Source organism: Megalobrama amblycephala, linkage group LG5 (assembly GCF_018812025.1).
Source record: "Megalobrama amblycephala isolate DHTTF-2021 linkage group LG5, ASM1881202v1, whole genome shotgun sequence".
Taxonomy (NCBI): Eukaryota; Metazoa; Chordata; class Actinopteri; order Cypriniformes; family Xenocyprididae; genus Megalobrama; species Megalobrama amblycephala.
In genome coordinates, this window is record NC_063048.1 from 10,936,072 (window position 1) to 10,954,199 (window position 18,128).

The window sequence follows — 18,128 nt, forward strand, 5'->3', positions numbered from 1 at the left end:
ATAGTACAATGCATTTGTCAGCAGTGTGACATACATTATGGAATAAATCAGATGAACAGCTTTCAAAAGAATCTAGACTTGACATATAAACGAAACATGTAGAAGAAGTTATGGTTTACAGACAAAATTACATTAATAGGAATGAAACTAGAATGGCTACAGTCATTTAAACTCTAAAATCTAAACACTAGGAAGCATATATGCACTTAAAATATAGCGGGTACACTTTGGCACAGTCATATCTTGAGAATAACTGTACATACCATCTCTAGGCATGTTTGTATATGTGTGTGTGTCTGTGTGTGTGTGTGGGGTGTGTGTGTGGAATTTGTCTGGTCAGTCTCTGGCGCTGAGTTTCTTGCCCACAACCGGGGGTTGATCCTTTGATGTTCCAAAAGCTAGGAAATTGGGTCCACTGTCTTACCTCGCCCAGGCCACAAAGATGTCAAATGGGCTCATCTTTGCAGACTGGTCGGAGCCGACTTAGTGATTAACGAACACAGTTCATCAGGTTAAAAGCATTCTGAAAACTCCAAAGTTTATTGATTGTCCTGATACATGTGCATATGCTACAAAACTATTTTACAGGTAACCATGTATTTTATTTGTTTTGGGTTTAGCACAATGACAGATACGCCAATTATTAAATTCCATACCATATTTTTCACACAGTATAAATGGGTCTTTATACTTGAAAATATATAGTTGCTTTTAAATTCAGCTAAAAAACGCTAGATAGATTGTCTGAAAATCAAGAATGTATATACACGTTATATGCTTTCTATAATAGTGTTTAGGCTCGATCAACTGTGAAATATATTTGTTGAAATATTGAACAACAGCATAAATGTAAAAAATATTACAGCTGTGCAAATATTGGCATTAGCTTCTGCTCAATCATGGGAAAATGCTCTTAAATAATGGATAATCTGTCAAATCTGCAAAATTTTGTGAGTCACTTTTTTTTGTATTTTTATCAGAACTGGTTGCTTTAGAGCTGGCAATACTGATTTTGAGCTTGTGAATGTTAGTGCTGTGTTACAAAACTGCTGGTTTCTTACATATGACATGCGGTTTTGTTTGTGCAAGATGAACTGTTTATCACACTTCCCGAAATAACTGCAGGATAACCAATGGCCTGCTGTTATCTCATGCATTCTGACTGCGTTAAGCACTAGTGTTTTATAAACATCTACAAATGCAATTATGCTCCAGCTGAATAACGACCTGCTTTGCTTGAAATTGTAGTTCAAAGGCACAGTAGCATATTAATCACGCCCTTCGTCTTGTTTTCTCTTTTTCCCTAGGTGTAAAAACCTGATTTACAATGGAAAAACTGCTTGTCTGCTTGTTGGTTATCGGAATGGCAGTGAAGGCCCAGATCTGTCCGAAGCGCTGCGTCTGTCAAGTTCTGTCCCCCAACCTCGCAACACTCTGTGCCAAAAAAGGGCTGCTCTTTGTTCCGCCCAACATCGACAGGCACACCGTGGAGCTCCGGCTAGCTGATAACTTTGTCACCAGCATAAAACGGAAAGACTTGGCCAACATGACCAAGCTGGTGGATCTTACTTTGTCGAGGAATACAATAAGCTACATCACTCCACATGCGTTTGCAGACTTGGAGAATCTACGAGCCTTGCATTTAGACCACAACCGCTTGACACGAATAGCCAACGACACCTTCAGTGGCATGTCTAAGCTGCATCACCTGATTCTGAACAACAACCAACTGACCCTCATCCACATGGGAGCCTTCAACGACCTACTAGCCCTCGAAGAACTGGACTTATCCTACAACAATCTGGAGACCATCCCCTGGGAGGCCATTCAAAAGATGATCAGCCTACACACACTTAGTCTGGACCACAACATGATCGAATACATTCCTGAGGGGACTTTCTCCCTCCTACAGAAGCTCAATCGCTTGGACGTGACCTCCAACAAGCTCCAGAAGCTTCCACCAGACCCGCTTTTCCAGCGGGCGCAGGTTCTGGCCACATCCGGCATTCTCAATCCCTCCTCTTTTGCTCTGAGCTTTGGAGGAAATCCTTTACACTGCAACTGTGAGCTGCTGTGGCTTAGACGGCTCAATCGCGAGGATGACTTGGAGACTTGCGCCACACCCTTGCATCTCTCTGGACGCTATTTCTGGTCTATCCCAGAGGAGGAGTTCCTCTGCGAGCCGCCCCTCATCACCCGCCACTCTCACGAGATGAGGGTCCTGGAGGGCCAGCGGGTAGCATTGAAGTGCAAAGCCAGGGGAGATCCCGAACCTGCCATTCACTGGATATCTCCCGATGGGAAATTAGTCTCAAACACGTCACGCACGCTAGTTTACAACAATGGCACGCTGGACATCCTGATAAGCACAGTAAAGGACACAGGCTCTTTCACCTGCATTTCCTCGAATCCTGCCGGGGAGGCCCACCAGACCGTGGAGCTGGTCATCATCAAGCTTCCGCACATTAGCAACAGCACAAATAACATCCAGGAGCCTGACCCGGGCTCTTCTGACATCTCCACTTCAACAAGGGCAGGAGCAAACGGCAGCAACCACACCGGTGACGCCAAGACCAGTCCCGATAAGAGGGTGGTTATGGCAGAAGCCACCTCATCCACTGCACTCATCAAATTTAACTTCCAGAGGAATATACCTGGAATACGCATGTTTCAGATTCAGTATAATGGAAGCTATGACGACTCTCTTGTTTACAGGTGAGAAATACTTACTTTTCGTTCAGTCGTTTTTACTTGTTGGTTGAATCTACATTATATGTTTATCCATTTCTTGAAGTGGATTTCAAACAGTAATTGCTAGTCATTGTTTACTGAAGCTCCACAGCCATCATTTAGAAAAAAAGGCAATAAGGACATTTGGCGTAACAAGGACAACTTATCTCTATTGTGAAACAACTAATGAGTAAAATGAGTTTGTAGATTGAAATTTCAGAAGCCAACTTAACAATATACACTAGACACAATTATAGACACTCAGACCAGCCAGCAAGGAGAAAGTGACCCATTTGGTTTTAAGGGCAGTTGAAAAAACAGAATCAGTCTAGATGTATGAATGAGCTGACTTTGGCCCTTTGAGACAACAGCAACGTGTTAAAGAGGCCAGTTGTGAAAAATGGAGCTTATATTCAGTACATTAGCACAAAAATCCATCAACAGTTTGTGTTGTTCTAATGGATGGATGGATCAATGCTGTGCTTTTTGTTCATGTGAAGTGCTAGAATAGAAATCCATTTCTAATTTTCTCTTAAATGAATAATGCTGGTGTATTTGTGTGTTTTGTTTTTGTATCCTGGCTGTGCAGTGATTTTGTCTCTTGTGGTTGCGGTCTGTCATAGTGTACCCTAGCCTTTAGTTTGTATTACTTTATTTTAAACTTTGTCCTTTTAAAAAGTTTAAATATTTTTTCTTTTCCTAGCTATAAGACATCTGTAGGCTGGTTTCCCTAAAAAGTGTAAATCAAGGTACATGGTATTGCCATCAGAAACAAGATGCCCGCCGGGTGCAGGGGTGGTTTGTTAGGCTTATTTGGTATTTTTCAAAAATTTCTCATCAACACTAAAGAAATCTTCAGCCAAGGATGGATTTTAAACATTGAAAAAAGAGGGATAATGAGTCTTGTTGCATATAGCTGCTCTGTTTGTGGTTCCTGATAAGTCCATGTGGTTTTTCTGTCAGTGCTACTGGAAATGAAACACAGACTACACTTTTTAAACTCATGCCCATGGTTGATAGACCAAAACTGAACTTCTTCAGCCAAGGATATCACATTATTTAGTCTAACTGCTGGCATAACAATCATCATCAAGGAAAAGAAAGTCATCAGCATGTCAAGAGAAGCAAATGGTATGGTCCAAAGGTCCTACTGATTCTTTTCCTGCTCAGCGGCAACATACAGATGAACCCAGGACCATCAACATATAACTGAACCAGTAAGTGGATCGAGTGAGTGTAATCCAGGCTGCAGTGTGAACTGTGGTGCGGAGATCAGTGGACCATCAGGGTGTAAGCTGGGAGATGTTGGGTGTTTGGCAAAACTACCCTTGGATATCTTACAGGATGTGCCCATTCTTGAAACATCAGAGCTCTTTATTAGTCCTGTCCTTGATTCAGAGAGTTTTGGTGAGTCTAAACCATCCCTTATCTGCGAACAATATAATGTGTGGTCTGGAGTAAAGCAAGCAAACTTGAATAATTCAAGGGCTAAGGACATATTTGGAATGGATACCGCATTCATATATATATATATATATATATATATATATATATAGTGTTTGTCTGCTAAAGCCCTTGGTAAATTTGATAAATTTATCTATTAGAGAAGGTAAATTCCCCTCAAATTGGAAAACTTCTATTATAACCCCAATTTTTAAGGCAGGATCAGTTGATGAGCTTCAGAATTATAGACCAATTTCTATACTCCCTGCAGTCTCTAAAATGTTGGAAAAGTTGGTAGCTGAACAACTTATCAACTATCTATAAAAACATGATTTACTTTACTGTAAACAGTTTGGTTTTAGGCATACGTATTCGACAGAAATGGCAAACTGCTTTCTCACATAATTTATTAAAGGAGCTTTAGATAATGGTAATGTGGTAGGCGCAGTGTTTATAGATCTCAAAAAGGCATTTGATACTGTGAATCATGAAATTCTCCTACATAAATTAAATTTGCTTAGCTTCTCTCAGCAGGCAATAAATTGGTTTAGATCATATTTAGAATCCCGAGATCAGTGTGTTAAAATGAATAATTCAAGATCATCTTTAAAGGTGCCCTAGATTATGTTTTTAAAAGATGTAATATAAGTCTAAGGTGTCCCCTGAATGTGTCTGTGAAGTTTCAGCTCAAAATACCCCATAGATTATTTTTTTTTATTAATTTTTTTAACTGCCTATTTTGGGGCATCATTATAAACGCGCCGATTTTATGCTGCGGCCCCTTTAAATCCCGTGCTCTCCGCCCACAGAGCTCGCGCTTGCCTTAAAAAGTGCCTTAACAAAGTTTACACAGCTAATATAACCCTCAAAATGGATCTTTACAAAGTGTTCGTCATGCATGCGGCATGCATGCGTCGGATTATGTGAGTTTTGTATACTGTTATATTGTTTACTTCTGATTTTGAATGAGTTTGATAGTGCTCCGTGGCTAACGGGTAATGCTACACTGTTGGAGAAATTTATAAAGAATGAAGTTATGTTTATGCATTATACAGACTGCAAGTGTTTAAAAATGAAAATAGCGACGGCTCTCTTGTCTCCGTGAATACAGTAATAACCGATGGTAACTTTAACCACATTTAACAGTACATTAGCAACATGCTAACAAAACATTTAGAAAGACAGTTTACAAATATCACTAAAAATATCATGTTATCATGAATCATGTCAGTTACTATTGCTCCATCTGCCATTTTTCGCTATTGTTCTTGCTTGCTTACCTAGTCTGATGAGTTGGTTGTGCACATCCAGATGTTAATACTGGCTGCCCTTGTCTAATGCCTTTTATAATGTTGGAAACGTGGGCTGGCATATGCAAATATTGGGGGCGTACACCCCGACTGTTACGTAACAGTCGGTGTTATGTTGAGATTCGCCTGTTCTTCGGAGGTCTTTTAAACAAATGAGATTTATACAAGAAGGAGGAAACAATGGAGTTTGAGACTCACTGTATGTCATTTCCATGTACTGAACTCTTGTTATTTAACTATGCCAAGATAAATTAAATTTTTCATTCGAGGGCACCTTTAAGAAACAATGAGATGGGTGTCCCTCAAGGGTCAATTTTAGGTCCACTGTTGTTTAAGGAAGCTAAATGTCAGTTATATGCAGATGACATATGACATTTATGTATCAGCACAGACTCCATGCTTAGCTGCAGATATATTAACAAATTAAATGACTGCTGTGTTACAGTGGCTGCAAAACAGCTGTTTGACCTTGAATTGTTAAAATGTGTTTTTCAATTTAAAAGGAAGGAAATGGGTGGTTTTATAATTAAGATCAATCAAAAGGCAATAGAAACAGTAAATAATTGTAAATATTTAGGTGTTATTTTAGATTCCCATTTGCATGTAAAGAGGCTGTGTGGAACAATCAGAACAAACTTGAATTGTTTTTATATAATTAGACCATATATATCTCTAAAAGCATACATGCATGCAATGGTCTTTTCACATTTATCTTATTGTGTGAGTGTCTGGAGTCAGGTTTCTCAACTGACTATTAAACCTGTTAGATCTCTATATAAACAAACACTAAAAATTTTGTACAAGAAACCAAACAGATGGCATCACTGTAATATTTTACAAAAAAATATAGTTTGCTTAGTTTTGACAATTTTATAAATTTGTCTCTAGGTAAAATGGTTTTTAAATGCGTAAATAATCTTGCTTCAGAAATTATATGCAATTAATATCAAAACAGAGTAGTAAGGGGGTGCAACAAATCAGAATTGCACAGTACCAAAAAGAAAAACAAAATTTTCAGTTCAAGGTACACTGCTTTGGAACAGCCTGCCAGCTGAACTGAAAATGCAAACAGAGTTGAACATTTTTCAAAGAATTTTAAAGTGGTTCAAACAAAAGCAAGTTTGTGAACACTGATGATCGTACACAGTCTCTGCTTCTTTTTTTGTGTGATTATTGTTGTATTGCTGTTAAAAAAGCCTAACCAGGGACTGGGGCTGCAAATTAGCCTTTGGCTAGAAGCCTGCATGTGGAGCATCGGCTGCTTGAAATTGTAGCAATGTTATACTGCATTGTCCCTGTTAAATAAAATCATCCTGACTTGGCAACATTGGTCAACCAATAGTGTGAGTTTGGGGTGAGACTATCTATTTAACGGACCAATGGTGCATGGGGCTTTTCTCATTTGTTTTGTATTGCAGCTATTCCTACTGAAAGATACAGCTGAAACCAGCAAAGGCCGGTCTTAGCTGGTCTGGTTTGATGGTTTAAAAAAGTTGTGGGCACTTAGGAGACTAGCACTGAATAAAGTCTATGGACCTCCTTGATTAGGATTAGCGAGAGTGTCTACCTAGAGCATATTAAAGTGTAAAATTGAATAATCATTATAGTTTATAACTGATAATATTCAGAAACCATTGTGTGTGTTAGCCAATCTGTTTTAGTGCTATCTCGAACACTATTTCCTTTCACGTATGCTGTACTCATTAATACGTTCTTATAATTATGTTCTTTGCAGACTCGCTCGGGGGAATCAAACAGAGATTCATTTTTTGGCTTACTTTATCTCAATGGGCTGCTGTAAATGAGCCACAGTCGGCTAATTACAATAAAACACACTGGCCATGAGCGTTCTCGTTCAATGAGACACACTGCAGAAGAAAAGCCATTACCTCGTCATTTGTGTACAGAGGACACTGTGTGGGAAGCTCTTTTCACAAACGATGAGAATGAAGCCCACAGAAAGACAACAGATACATCTCAACCTATTTTTTACTAGAGAAGCATCTGGCTGATACCCCATGTTGTTATCAAGTGCTCCCTTCTCAGTTAACACATTTAGCAACAGACCGGCCGTAGTGAAACAGACTATAATCGAATTTTCGCCACAAATACAGGGCCAGTGGAATTTGTTTCTGCGATAAAGCTGCAGAAAAGTGCCATGAACTTATAAGAGACAATCCCCTGTCAAACCTGGGGCTAAGTGTCTTGTTCATGGGCACAATGATAATGGCTGTTATCTTGATTCTTGCCGTTCTGAAACCTTATGGCGATCACTCCTAAGCTTTAAGCCAATGTGAAATGCCATTCATTATTCAATCTATCATATAATGTATTTCTGAGTTATACAGAATATTTAATGAGAAATTGATTGGATCTTGCAATGCTGGCGTTAGAATGGTTTGTGATGTCAGTCGAAAAGGAAGGTCATTTAACATTTAGATAAAAGATTATAGAGTTTACTAGTTTTTTTTTTTCTTTGGAATAAGGTGCATTGACGATGAATCATGCACAATAACACCAGGAATGTGTGTTAAGGAAATAAATACAGTTCATTTTCACCACCAATATTTGTAAGAAATAAAGAAATGACATATCTATCCTGTAAATAAAAGTAAGCTATACTTTTGTCTGTCTTACTGAGCTAGCAAGTCTCATGTCCTTGAATTTTATTTAACTTTAAACTAAAAGAAAAAATCTATGTTTAATGTGATTGGCCACAGCTATGGCCATTCATCTGTGAGAGCAGTTTTTGAGCTAAAACAGTTATAGTTATAATCACAGGTCACAGGATTAGAACAGTTACTGTTATAATCCTAATTAAGATGGACAGTGATTAGTCTATGAACAACTATAACATCAACAAAATGGTGAAAAAATGTTGTTTTACACAGTTTGAGCATTAAAGTTACTTGAAGGGTTAGTTCACCCAAAAATGAAAATTATGTCATTACTCAACCTCGTGTCGTTCCACACCCGTAAGACCTTCATTCATCTTCAGAACACAAATTATATTTTTGATCAAATCCGATGGCTCAATGAGGCCTAAATTGTCAGCAAGACAATTGACACTTTCAATGCCCAGAAAGCTACTAAAGACATATTTAACCCTTAAATGCATACCTCGGGTCTTTAGTGACCCGGGACATCATTCACTACCCTCCTCCTCGTTCATTTTTTTAAAGTTAGACATCAACCTTCTTGGTATTCCTCAATCAATGTAATATAAAGAATATAACAAGAAAAAAAATCATAAAATTTTAAAAGAATGCCTATTTTTGCGTTCATTTTGTGTAAAAATTGTATAAGGTTGCGAACAACCCGAGGTGTGTATGAGTGTACGTATATTTTTTCTGCACAACAATTATTGAATCTTAGATGACAGAAAAAGTGCAATTCACCTTTATTCCACAAGGTGGCAATGTCTGATACACAATGCTGAAGTGACGACTCATTCAGACAGAAAACGAAATAATAAGAAAAACATGAAATGGCTCAGCGATTTACTGCAGAGCAAGTACTGAACGCAATCAAATATGATTGTAACTCTTACTGGATGGATCTGGTGAAGCTGTTAGCGAGCAAAATATTGATTTTGAAGATGTTGAAAATTATATAGTTTTGAGAATACGTTTGAGATCGCGAATGGGCTCATATTTGTGACCTCAAACTTAAAACTAGCCTATTATTTGCTGAATTTACTGGGAAATGAGCTCTGACGAGGACAGTGATGATGGCATAAAACATCTGCTCAAACTGAGCCCTTTCAAGCTCCAAAAGGTAACAAAATATGCTTTATTTTATTCTTCTGTAACTGGTACTCTAATATCAGAGGAGTTTTATATTATCGTGACAGGTAGAGATCCTTCCATGTTAGATATTGATCCGGGTCGATAAAGACCCGAATATGTAAGAATGATTGGCGAAACAGTCATTCATTTAAGGGTTAAAACAGTTCATGTGGTTCAACCTTAATGTTAAGAAGCGACGAGAATACTTTTTGTGCGGCAAAAAACAAACAAAATAACGACTTTATTCAACAATATCTAGTGATGGCCGATTTCAAAACACTGCTTGATGAAGCTTCGAAGCTTTACGAAACCATTGTTTCGAATCAGTGGTTCGGAGCGCATATCAAACTGCCAAACTTTCAATTTCGAAACACTTATGACGTAACGAAGCCTCGTTTGCTAAAATCACATGACACTCTGAACCACTGATTCGAAACAAAAGATTCGTAAAGCTCCGAAGCTTCATGAAGCAGTGTTTTGAAATCGCCCATCACTAGATATTGTTGAATAAAGTCATTATTTTGTTAATTTTGGCGCACAAGAAGTATTCTCGTCGCTTTATAATATTAAGGTTGAACCACTGTAGTCACATGAACTAAATATGTTTTTAGTAGCTTTCTGGGCATCTGAAAGTGTTAATTATCTTGCTTGGCAATAGAGGCCTCACTGAGCCATTGGATTTCATCAAAAATATCTTAATTTGTGTTCCGAAGATGAACGAAGGACTTACGGGTGTGGAATGACATGAGGGTGAGTAATAAATTACATTTTTTTTTTTTTTTTTTTTGGGTGAATTAACCCTTTAAATAAAAAAATCCCCTGCTGATTTCATCAGTCTTTTTCAAAAGCCAAGTAAGTAGTACTTTTTACTAATAAATAAGTACAATTAAATATAGAAACTTTTTACTTTCACTCAAGTACGCATTTAGCTGAATACTTGACTTTTAATTAGGTATGATTTTGATGTAGTATCCGTATTTTTTGTCATTGCCAAGCATTACAAACTTTTCAACGTCTTCACATTAACAGCGCCAACTGCCTGCTAGTATCAAGAAACTCCTCCACAAAGAGGAAACGTATGCTACCCAGACTTAGTGACACTAATAGAGTCTAGGCGGTGTGCTAATTAGATGTTCCATTTAACAATGAAGCATCGAGGAATGGGAGGATATATTCTAGTGTCACTGCATAAAATTAGTACTTACTCAAACAGTAGAACGATGCAAATATTTTCAGCCATTTTGTGAAACATGACCCTAGCAGCTAGCCTCTTGACACCATTAAACACACATTGAGTTACATAGAACAACCCTGCAATTAAAATGCTCCGCTCATTCATTTGTATGTATGACGGCGTACGCTATCACCCAGCATACTGAAACGCTCTGACCGGCTGGGGCACGAGGCCGCTTCTACTGAGAACCTTTGTGCTCCATATCCAGTCAGTTTGCATGGGAAATCACAGAGCGCTTCTTTCAGCTGGCTGAATGAGCTGAATGTTTGCCAGGCTGCAGAGGAGACAGGTGGGGCGCGTGGGGAAGGATGATAAGAGATGCCATTGTTCATGTCTGAAGTGAATGGTTCGGAGAGTGATAGCAGACCCCAGACTCCTGCAGGTACAGCAGGACTTCCTGTAGATACAGCACCGAAGCAGATTTGCTGTTGCTCCAGACTTACGCTCTCTAGATTATGTGATTAAACATGCCTGCAAGCAGAGTAAACACGGGACAGATAAGAGATAGTCCTGATATCACAGTTTGCTTTACGTGTTTTTTGTAACATGCTCAGAATAGCATAATAGGTTCTCTTCGTGTTCTGTGCCTGAGTCTGCTGCACAAATGAAAGTGCAACTTGAATATTACCATGTTTATCAATAGCTTAGTACTAGTGTGTTCCTGTATGGAGCCCTCCAATGAAAATCCATGAAATCCACTTTTCTATCCTGCTCTCCTCTCAGTTTGTTATTAAAATTGTATATCCATGTGGGTTTTGAGTCTAAAACAGCAAACTGAAAAAATCATGAAATGAATTTTATTTTGAATAATTGATTCTGTTTGGTCAGTTGTGGTGTCCACAAGTCATATATTTTTTTTCTACGATGACTGCTTTATAGCAGGCAACCATATTTTTTTTTTAGAGAATTGAACCCATTTAGAAATCTTTGCTCTGTAACGGCATCCTGATCAACCTTTCATGTTTTTTTGGTTTATTTTTGATACTTTTATTCAGCAAGGATGCATTAAATTGATCAAAAGTGACAGTAAATACATTTATAATGTAAAAAAAAGTATTTCTACTTTAAATAAGTGCTTTAACAAAGAATGTTTAAATAAAATGTACTGTTGTTTCAAAACTGCACCAAATCAGCATATTAGAATGCTTCCTGAAGGATCATGTGACTGAAAGATGGAGTAATGATGCAGAAAATTCAGCTTGACAATCACTGGAATAAATTACATTTTGAAATATATATATAAATAGAAAACAGTTGGTTTAAATTGTAACACAATATTACTGTTTCAATATATTACTGTTTTTTACTGTATTGAGACTGTACCTTTACTGTACCTTGAGACTTAAAAAAAAAATCTGACCTCACACTTTGAATGATGAGTGTATGTATATAATATTACAACCAAAAGGACTCAACATACGTAATTATAGATACAGTTGCATGAAAAAGTATGTGAACCACTTGCAGAACCTGTGAAAATGTGAATAATTTTTAACAAAATAAGAGAGATCATACAAAATGCATGTTATTTTTTATTTAGTACTGTCCTGAATAAGTATGAAAATAACCCCATTCAAAAGTTTGGGAACCATTGGTTCTTAATACTGTGTGGTTACCTGGATGATCTACGACTATTTTTTTGTTTTGTTTTGTTTTTTTGTTTTTTTTGGTGATGGTTGTTCATGAGTCCCTTGTTTGTTCTGAACAGTTAAACTGCCCAGTGTTCTTCAGAAAAATCCTCCAGGTCCTGCAGATTCTTCAGTTTAAGGATTTTTTTGCATATTTGAACCCTTTCCAGCAGTGACTGAATGATTTTGAGATTCATCTTTTCACAATGAGGACGACTGAGGGACTCAAACACAACTATTACAAAAGGTTCAAACATTCACTGATGCTCCAGAAGAAAACATGATGCATTATGCATTTAATAATAAACTTTTGAACAAGATGAAGATGTCCAAATTTGTCTTATTTTGTTGAAGTATCTTTCTTTTTTTTCATTTAGTTCTGCCCTTCGGAAGCAACAGAAGATACTTGCACGTTTCCTGGAAGACAAATTATGTACAATTTACCTTGATCTTCAGTTTCAAAAAGTTTCATCGCCCGGCTCTTAATGCATCGTGTTTCTTTCTGGAGCATCATTGAATGTTTGAACCTTTTTTAATAATTGTTGAGTCTCTCAATTGTCCTCATTGTGAAAAGACGGATCTCAAAATCATTCAGTCACTGCTGGAAAGGGTTCAAATATGCACAAAAAAAAAAAAAAAAAAAAAAAAATGCTTGAAAACTGAAGAATCTGCAGGACCTGGAGGATTTTTCTGAAGAACAGAGCTCAGTTTAACTGCTCAGAACAAACAAGAGACTCATGTACAACCATTGGTTCCCAAACTTTTGAACAGGGTTATTTTAATCAATTAATCTATTTTTTTTTTTTGTCTGGTGGACAATATGTAAATATATTTTATGTAAAATATCTTACTCAGGACAATCCAAAATAAAAAAAATAGCACATTTTGTTAAAATTATTCATATTTTCACAGATTCTGCAAGTGGTTCCCATACTGTTTCATGCAACTGTAGTGGACAAGCAATGACATGCCATGATCAATTAAAAATGAATAGTATAATTACATGCTGTTTTATGAACTTTTTAATTTAGAGACCTCATTTTTTCTTTTCAGTTTTCATGCATTTGTCACACTGGAGGTCTGTTTAAGTTTGCAAAAAAAAAAAAGGTGTAAAAAAAAAACAAACAAAAAAAAAAAAACTCTTTTTTCCTTATCCATGTAGGAGATTACTCTCTCAGGGCTTCTGCTGGACTGAAAAGGATGTAAATTCAAATTTAGCATGAACTGTTACCACTCTTGAGGTTGTTCAGAAGGTGTAAAGCAGTTTAATAAATGAATGATGAATGAAACATATCATGTTTTATTCCAACACTCTTCTTTTCTTTACCCAACAGAATGATTCCCCCAACGAGCAAAAACTTCCTGGTTAATAACCTGGCTGCCGGGACGCAGTACGACCTGTGCGTGCTGGCGATTTACGACGACGGCATAACCTCCCTGACGGCCACGCGGGTTGTAGGCTGCGTCCAGTTCACGACCGAGTCCGAGTATCTGCGCTGCCACTTCATGCAGTCCCAGTTCTTGGGCGGCACTATGATCATCATCATCGGGGGCATAATCGTGGCCTCTGTCCTCGTCTTCATCATCATCCTCATGATCCGCTACAAGGTGTGCAACAGCGGCAATGCCGCCAAGGGGACCTCGGTCACCGACGTGCACTCTCAAACCAACGGGGCGCAGTCCCAAGGCTGTACAGTCACGCCGTCTGCGTCCAAACAAGGTGCTTTAAGCTTGGAGGCAGGCGAGGGATGCCAAAAGAGCTCCTCAGGCGCCGCGCCTCTTCCTCCACCTCCAGATTCCCAAACCTCAGAGACCTCCATTCCAGACTGCTCCACCTCCACCTCCCTGGTATCCCAAAGCTGGACAACACCCGGCTCTTCAGGGTCACTAAAGCCAAAGCGCAAACCAGCGCCAAAGCCCGTCCCCGCAGCCGGCGCCGCCGAGCCCAAAGTGGAGGCGTTACCCAACGCAGAGACGCAAAACACCAACCGAAACAACTCCACTGCCCTTCAGCAGCCAGTCCCAACCCCTCCGCCCCCGTCCCACTTTAAAGACACTCCGATTTTAAGGAGGGCGCGTCCGTCTTCATCCAAGTATATGACACTTCCCGCCGAAGGAGCACGGGCTAAACGCAGGTACTCTTTGAATGAGAACCTGTCGAAACATCACTGCTACATTGGCTCACAGAAGCTGGGGAACGTGTTTTGCAAGCGGAGTATGTCCGTAAATGGAATGCTAGTCCAAATGGCAAACTCAAATCTAGACAGTGAGAAAACTGTGTTTTCTAGTTCAGAGTGGATTCTAGAGAGCACCGTGTGAATGTATGACTGCTGGAGACTAGGTGGAGTGCCTGCATCTCATTGTGTACGTGCGTTTGTGTGTGTGTGTGTGTGTGTATAGGCGCTCATAGTATATAAATGTGTGTGATCGTATGAATGTGCACGTTTTGCACCATTTCTTTTGTTTCCATCTGCAAATCATATTTTCTGCTGTCTTTTTATTAATGTTCTCTGGAAACCCATGGATTAATGTGGATATTTGCTTTGAGGGAGGAGCTAGACGCTCATAGCCAGATCCATCACTCAAGAGAGACACGCCTCCATCTTCACTGCACACGGTGAGCTTCATGGTAAGAGGAAAGCATCGGTGCCTTCCTGTGTCCTCTTACCAGGGGCTTCTACTGGATACGAGCTTTGTGTCAGTTACACAGATAGAAGGAAACATAAGAGATTTCACAAAAAAGCCTTTCTATTCAAGGAAATGACATTTCCTGCATATTATAGAGAAACTCTTATTAAAAAAACAACTATATAAAGACTTGATACTGAGACCTGTTATAAAATTGATATTTTTAAAAAAAAAAAAAAATCAAAGCTTTTTTCTTTTCAGTAACATTGATTTTGCCTTTGTTTTAAGGCACAAAAAGAAAATTCATGTACATAAAGACATCTGCTGTGTTCTTATGTTGTGTAAAATAATTAAAAAAAAACATTAAACTATTCTGTTTGTGTTATGAATGCGAAACAAATGTTCATGATAATGAAGGTGTTTTGTAAGTCCCCATAATGCTTCAGTCGGCGTAATACACAAAATAGAGTGATTATTTAATTAATTTAATTATATAATTATTATTTTATAGCCTTAGTCATTAATATATAATCTACTTGAACTACAAAAAAATTCTTTGAACTTTAAAATGCTTTGACAAATGGTAAAATAGGTCACAAAATTGGCCTTTCCATGAACCACAATTCAACAAAATAGCAATAAACGCTTCTAAAATAATGAAATAAACATTAACATAAAACATCCTGATATACTTAACTGATAAAAAAATAAAAAACATTATTTAAATAAAAGATAACCATGCGATTTTACACCGAGATATCTGAGAATGTCATATTCCTATACAATGAAATTATAATTTCAATATTTTACTGTAAAACTACACATTATCTTTTCAGATTAAATTAGCCTTGTTCTTTAAAAAAAAAAAAGTTATATTAAAAAATTGTAAATTAAAGCTGCTGTCCGCGATTTTAGGCCCTCTAGCAGTTAATAAACAGAACTGCACGCGTCTTGCGGAGGAACATTCTAGCCGGAGCTACTTTTCTCTGTGTATGTCTATGGCGAGTCACGCAGTTACTGTGATACTCTGCGGCGGGTCCTACCAGTCCAGTCTGAAATAGTCCGAATATAAACACTTATTATAAGTGTATCATAATGATTCTGGGTAAGACAAAAACACGGTTTGGAAAATGGATTCATGTTGTACATTCGCATTATATAATTTTTGTAAATTTTTAACACAAAAAAAGTTGCGGACTGCAGCTTTAAATGAAAAAAAAAATATATATATGATATCCACTATAATTTGTCATAAGTTTTTATATTGTGAGATATCATACAGTATCCATCAAATACGATATAGTAGTGCAATGGTGTTTGTTAACCCCCCTTTTTACACCTGGTATTAAGATGCATCCGGTCAATTGGATCACAAGTGGATGACGCTAATACAAGTGTAAACGGGGTCTAAAATGTTTCGAGCTTGTCCATTTTTGACCACTTCAAGAGGTCGACAACACTTTTGACCAGATCACTTTCGTAGTGTAGACGCTCATGTGGTCGAATGTGTTCGAAATGGAACCGGCTGCTGACCTAATGCATAAACATATTGGGAAGTGCAAGCTAAGCTGGGATACCAAAAATGTACCAAGCACAATGTTCTCTCGCCATTCCTGATTTCTAACACACACTCATCGCGTTCGCCGTGATCTTACAGCTACAGAGCAGAAACAAAAGCTGCTGCTTCCATGTTTTTCTGCTGTCTCCTTTCATGTAAATTGTGTGAGCTTATTAGATTGAAATACATTTACCTACCCATACACCCTCCTCTCGAAGAAATGACAAAAAAGGTTGAAAGTGGACAAAAAAGAGACAGATTAAAACACCAGGTGTAAACGGGAATGTGTCTCCTTTGTCTACTTATGATCCGATTGACCAAAATGCCAGGGCTCCAGTGTGAGCTCAAATCCAGCTCAAGGATAATGTGAGAAGATAATCACCTTGGTAACAGAACCTAATTCTTTATGGTTCATCATTCATTAAAGCATCTGCATTATAAGATGATTAAGATGACACTGCATCACATCATTTACACACTGGCCTATGACGTGTCAGGAATGTGTGCAAAGAATATTAATGATGTTATAAATGTGTATAGGGAGGTGATTTTTTTTTTTTTTTTTTTCAGAAGTTGACATCTTCAGAGATTTTTAACAATAAACAAGGAATTACCAACAAAGTCTTTTCAAAGGCTCTGATCAAAATTAAAGCTGAGGATTGCCAAAGTGGATTGACAGCTGTATCTGATTCAAGACTTCCTGAGCTATTACAGAAAAATCTGAATGGCGTAGATGTCCTGGTAGGTTTGTTTACAGTAAGACCCTTTAAAAATGTCCCCCATCAATGTTCAACCTACACCTACATACAAATGGTTACAGTTCCTTACAAAGGGTCAGGTGACTCAGGGTGCCAGAAGCTCATGTAAAAATGTCCTTGCTGTAGCCCCTTTAAGCCCTAGACTCTTAATGGTAAGTAGCTTTAGGAAGATCTCTTTGACCACATATGTTTTCCGGTTGGCAGGCTCCAGAGGCGTTACATCCCTCTTCAGCTTTATTGTCTTATAGGGAGACTCACAAGTCACAAGTGTCCATGTGGATCTGCCATAAAGATTTAGCCGAGGGCACTGACATTTTAACAACCCTCACTCGACTTTTTCTGTCACGAGTCTTTAATCGTCATGTGTCAGCTCATTAGAGGGAAGAGGAAAGGAGAACACACACAGACAGCTGCAACTCTTTAGGGGGGAATTAAAGCGTAATCGTTATTTACAGGGATGTCTACTAGCAAATTTCACAATTTTAAAATGGAATAAAAATTTAAATACATGACCTTTACTACTACTCATAATAATGATAAACTTTCTGTATATAAAAACATAATTTACAAATTCTTATACAGTGACAAGAAAAAGTATGTGAACCCCTTGCAGAATCTGTGAAAATGACAATTATTTTAATAAAATAAGAGGGATAATACAAAATGCATGTTATTTTTTGTTTAGTACTGTCCTGAGTAAGATATTTTACATAAAATATGTTTGCATTTAGTTCACAAGACAAAACAATAGCTGGATTTATTAAAATAACCCCATTCATAAGTATGTGAACCACTGATTCTCAATACTGTATGTGGTTACCTGATGATCCACGACTGTTTTTTTTTTTTTTTTTTTTTTTTTGTGATGGTTGTTCATGAGTCCCTTGTTTGTTCTGAGCAGTTAAACTGAGCTCTGATCTTCAGAAAAATCCTCCAGGTCCTGCAGATTCTTCAGTTTTCAAGCATTTTTGCATATTTGAACCCTTTCCAGCAGTGACTGAATGATTTTGAGATCCGTCTTTTCACACTGAAGACAACTGAGGGACTCAAA

The 18,128-nt window shown here is 37.9% G+C and overlaps 1 protein-coding gene across 1 annotated transcript; it reads left to right on the top strand.

Moving 5' to 3' along the window:
• Positions 1–1,290: 1,290 nt before the first annotated feature.
• On the top strand, positions 1,291–15,132 carry lrfn5a (leucine rich repeat and fibronectin type III domain containing 5a). The gene is made up of 2 exons (XM_048190646.1): positions 1,291–2,715; positions 13,468–15,132. The coding sequence occupies exons 1-2, from the start codon at positions 1,328–1,330 to the stop codon at positions 14,450–14,452; spliced, it is 2,373 nt and encodes a 790-aa protein (XP_048046603.1). The 5' UTR covers positions 1,291–1,327; the 3' UTR covers positions 14,453–15,132.
• The last annotated feature ends 2,996 nt before the right edge of the window (positions 15,133–18,128 follow it).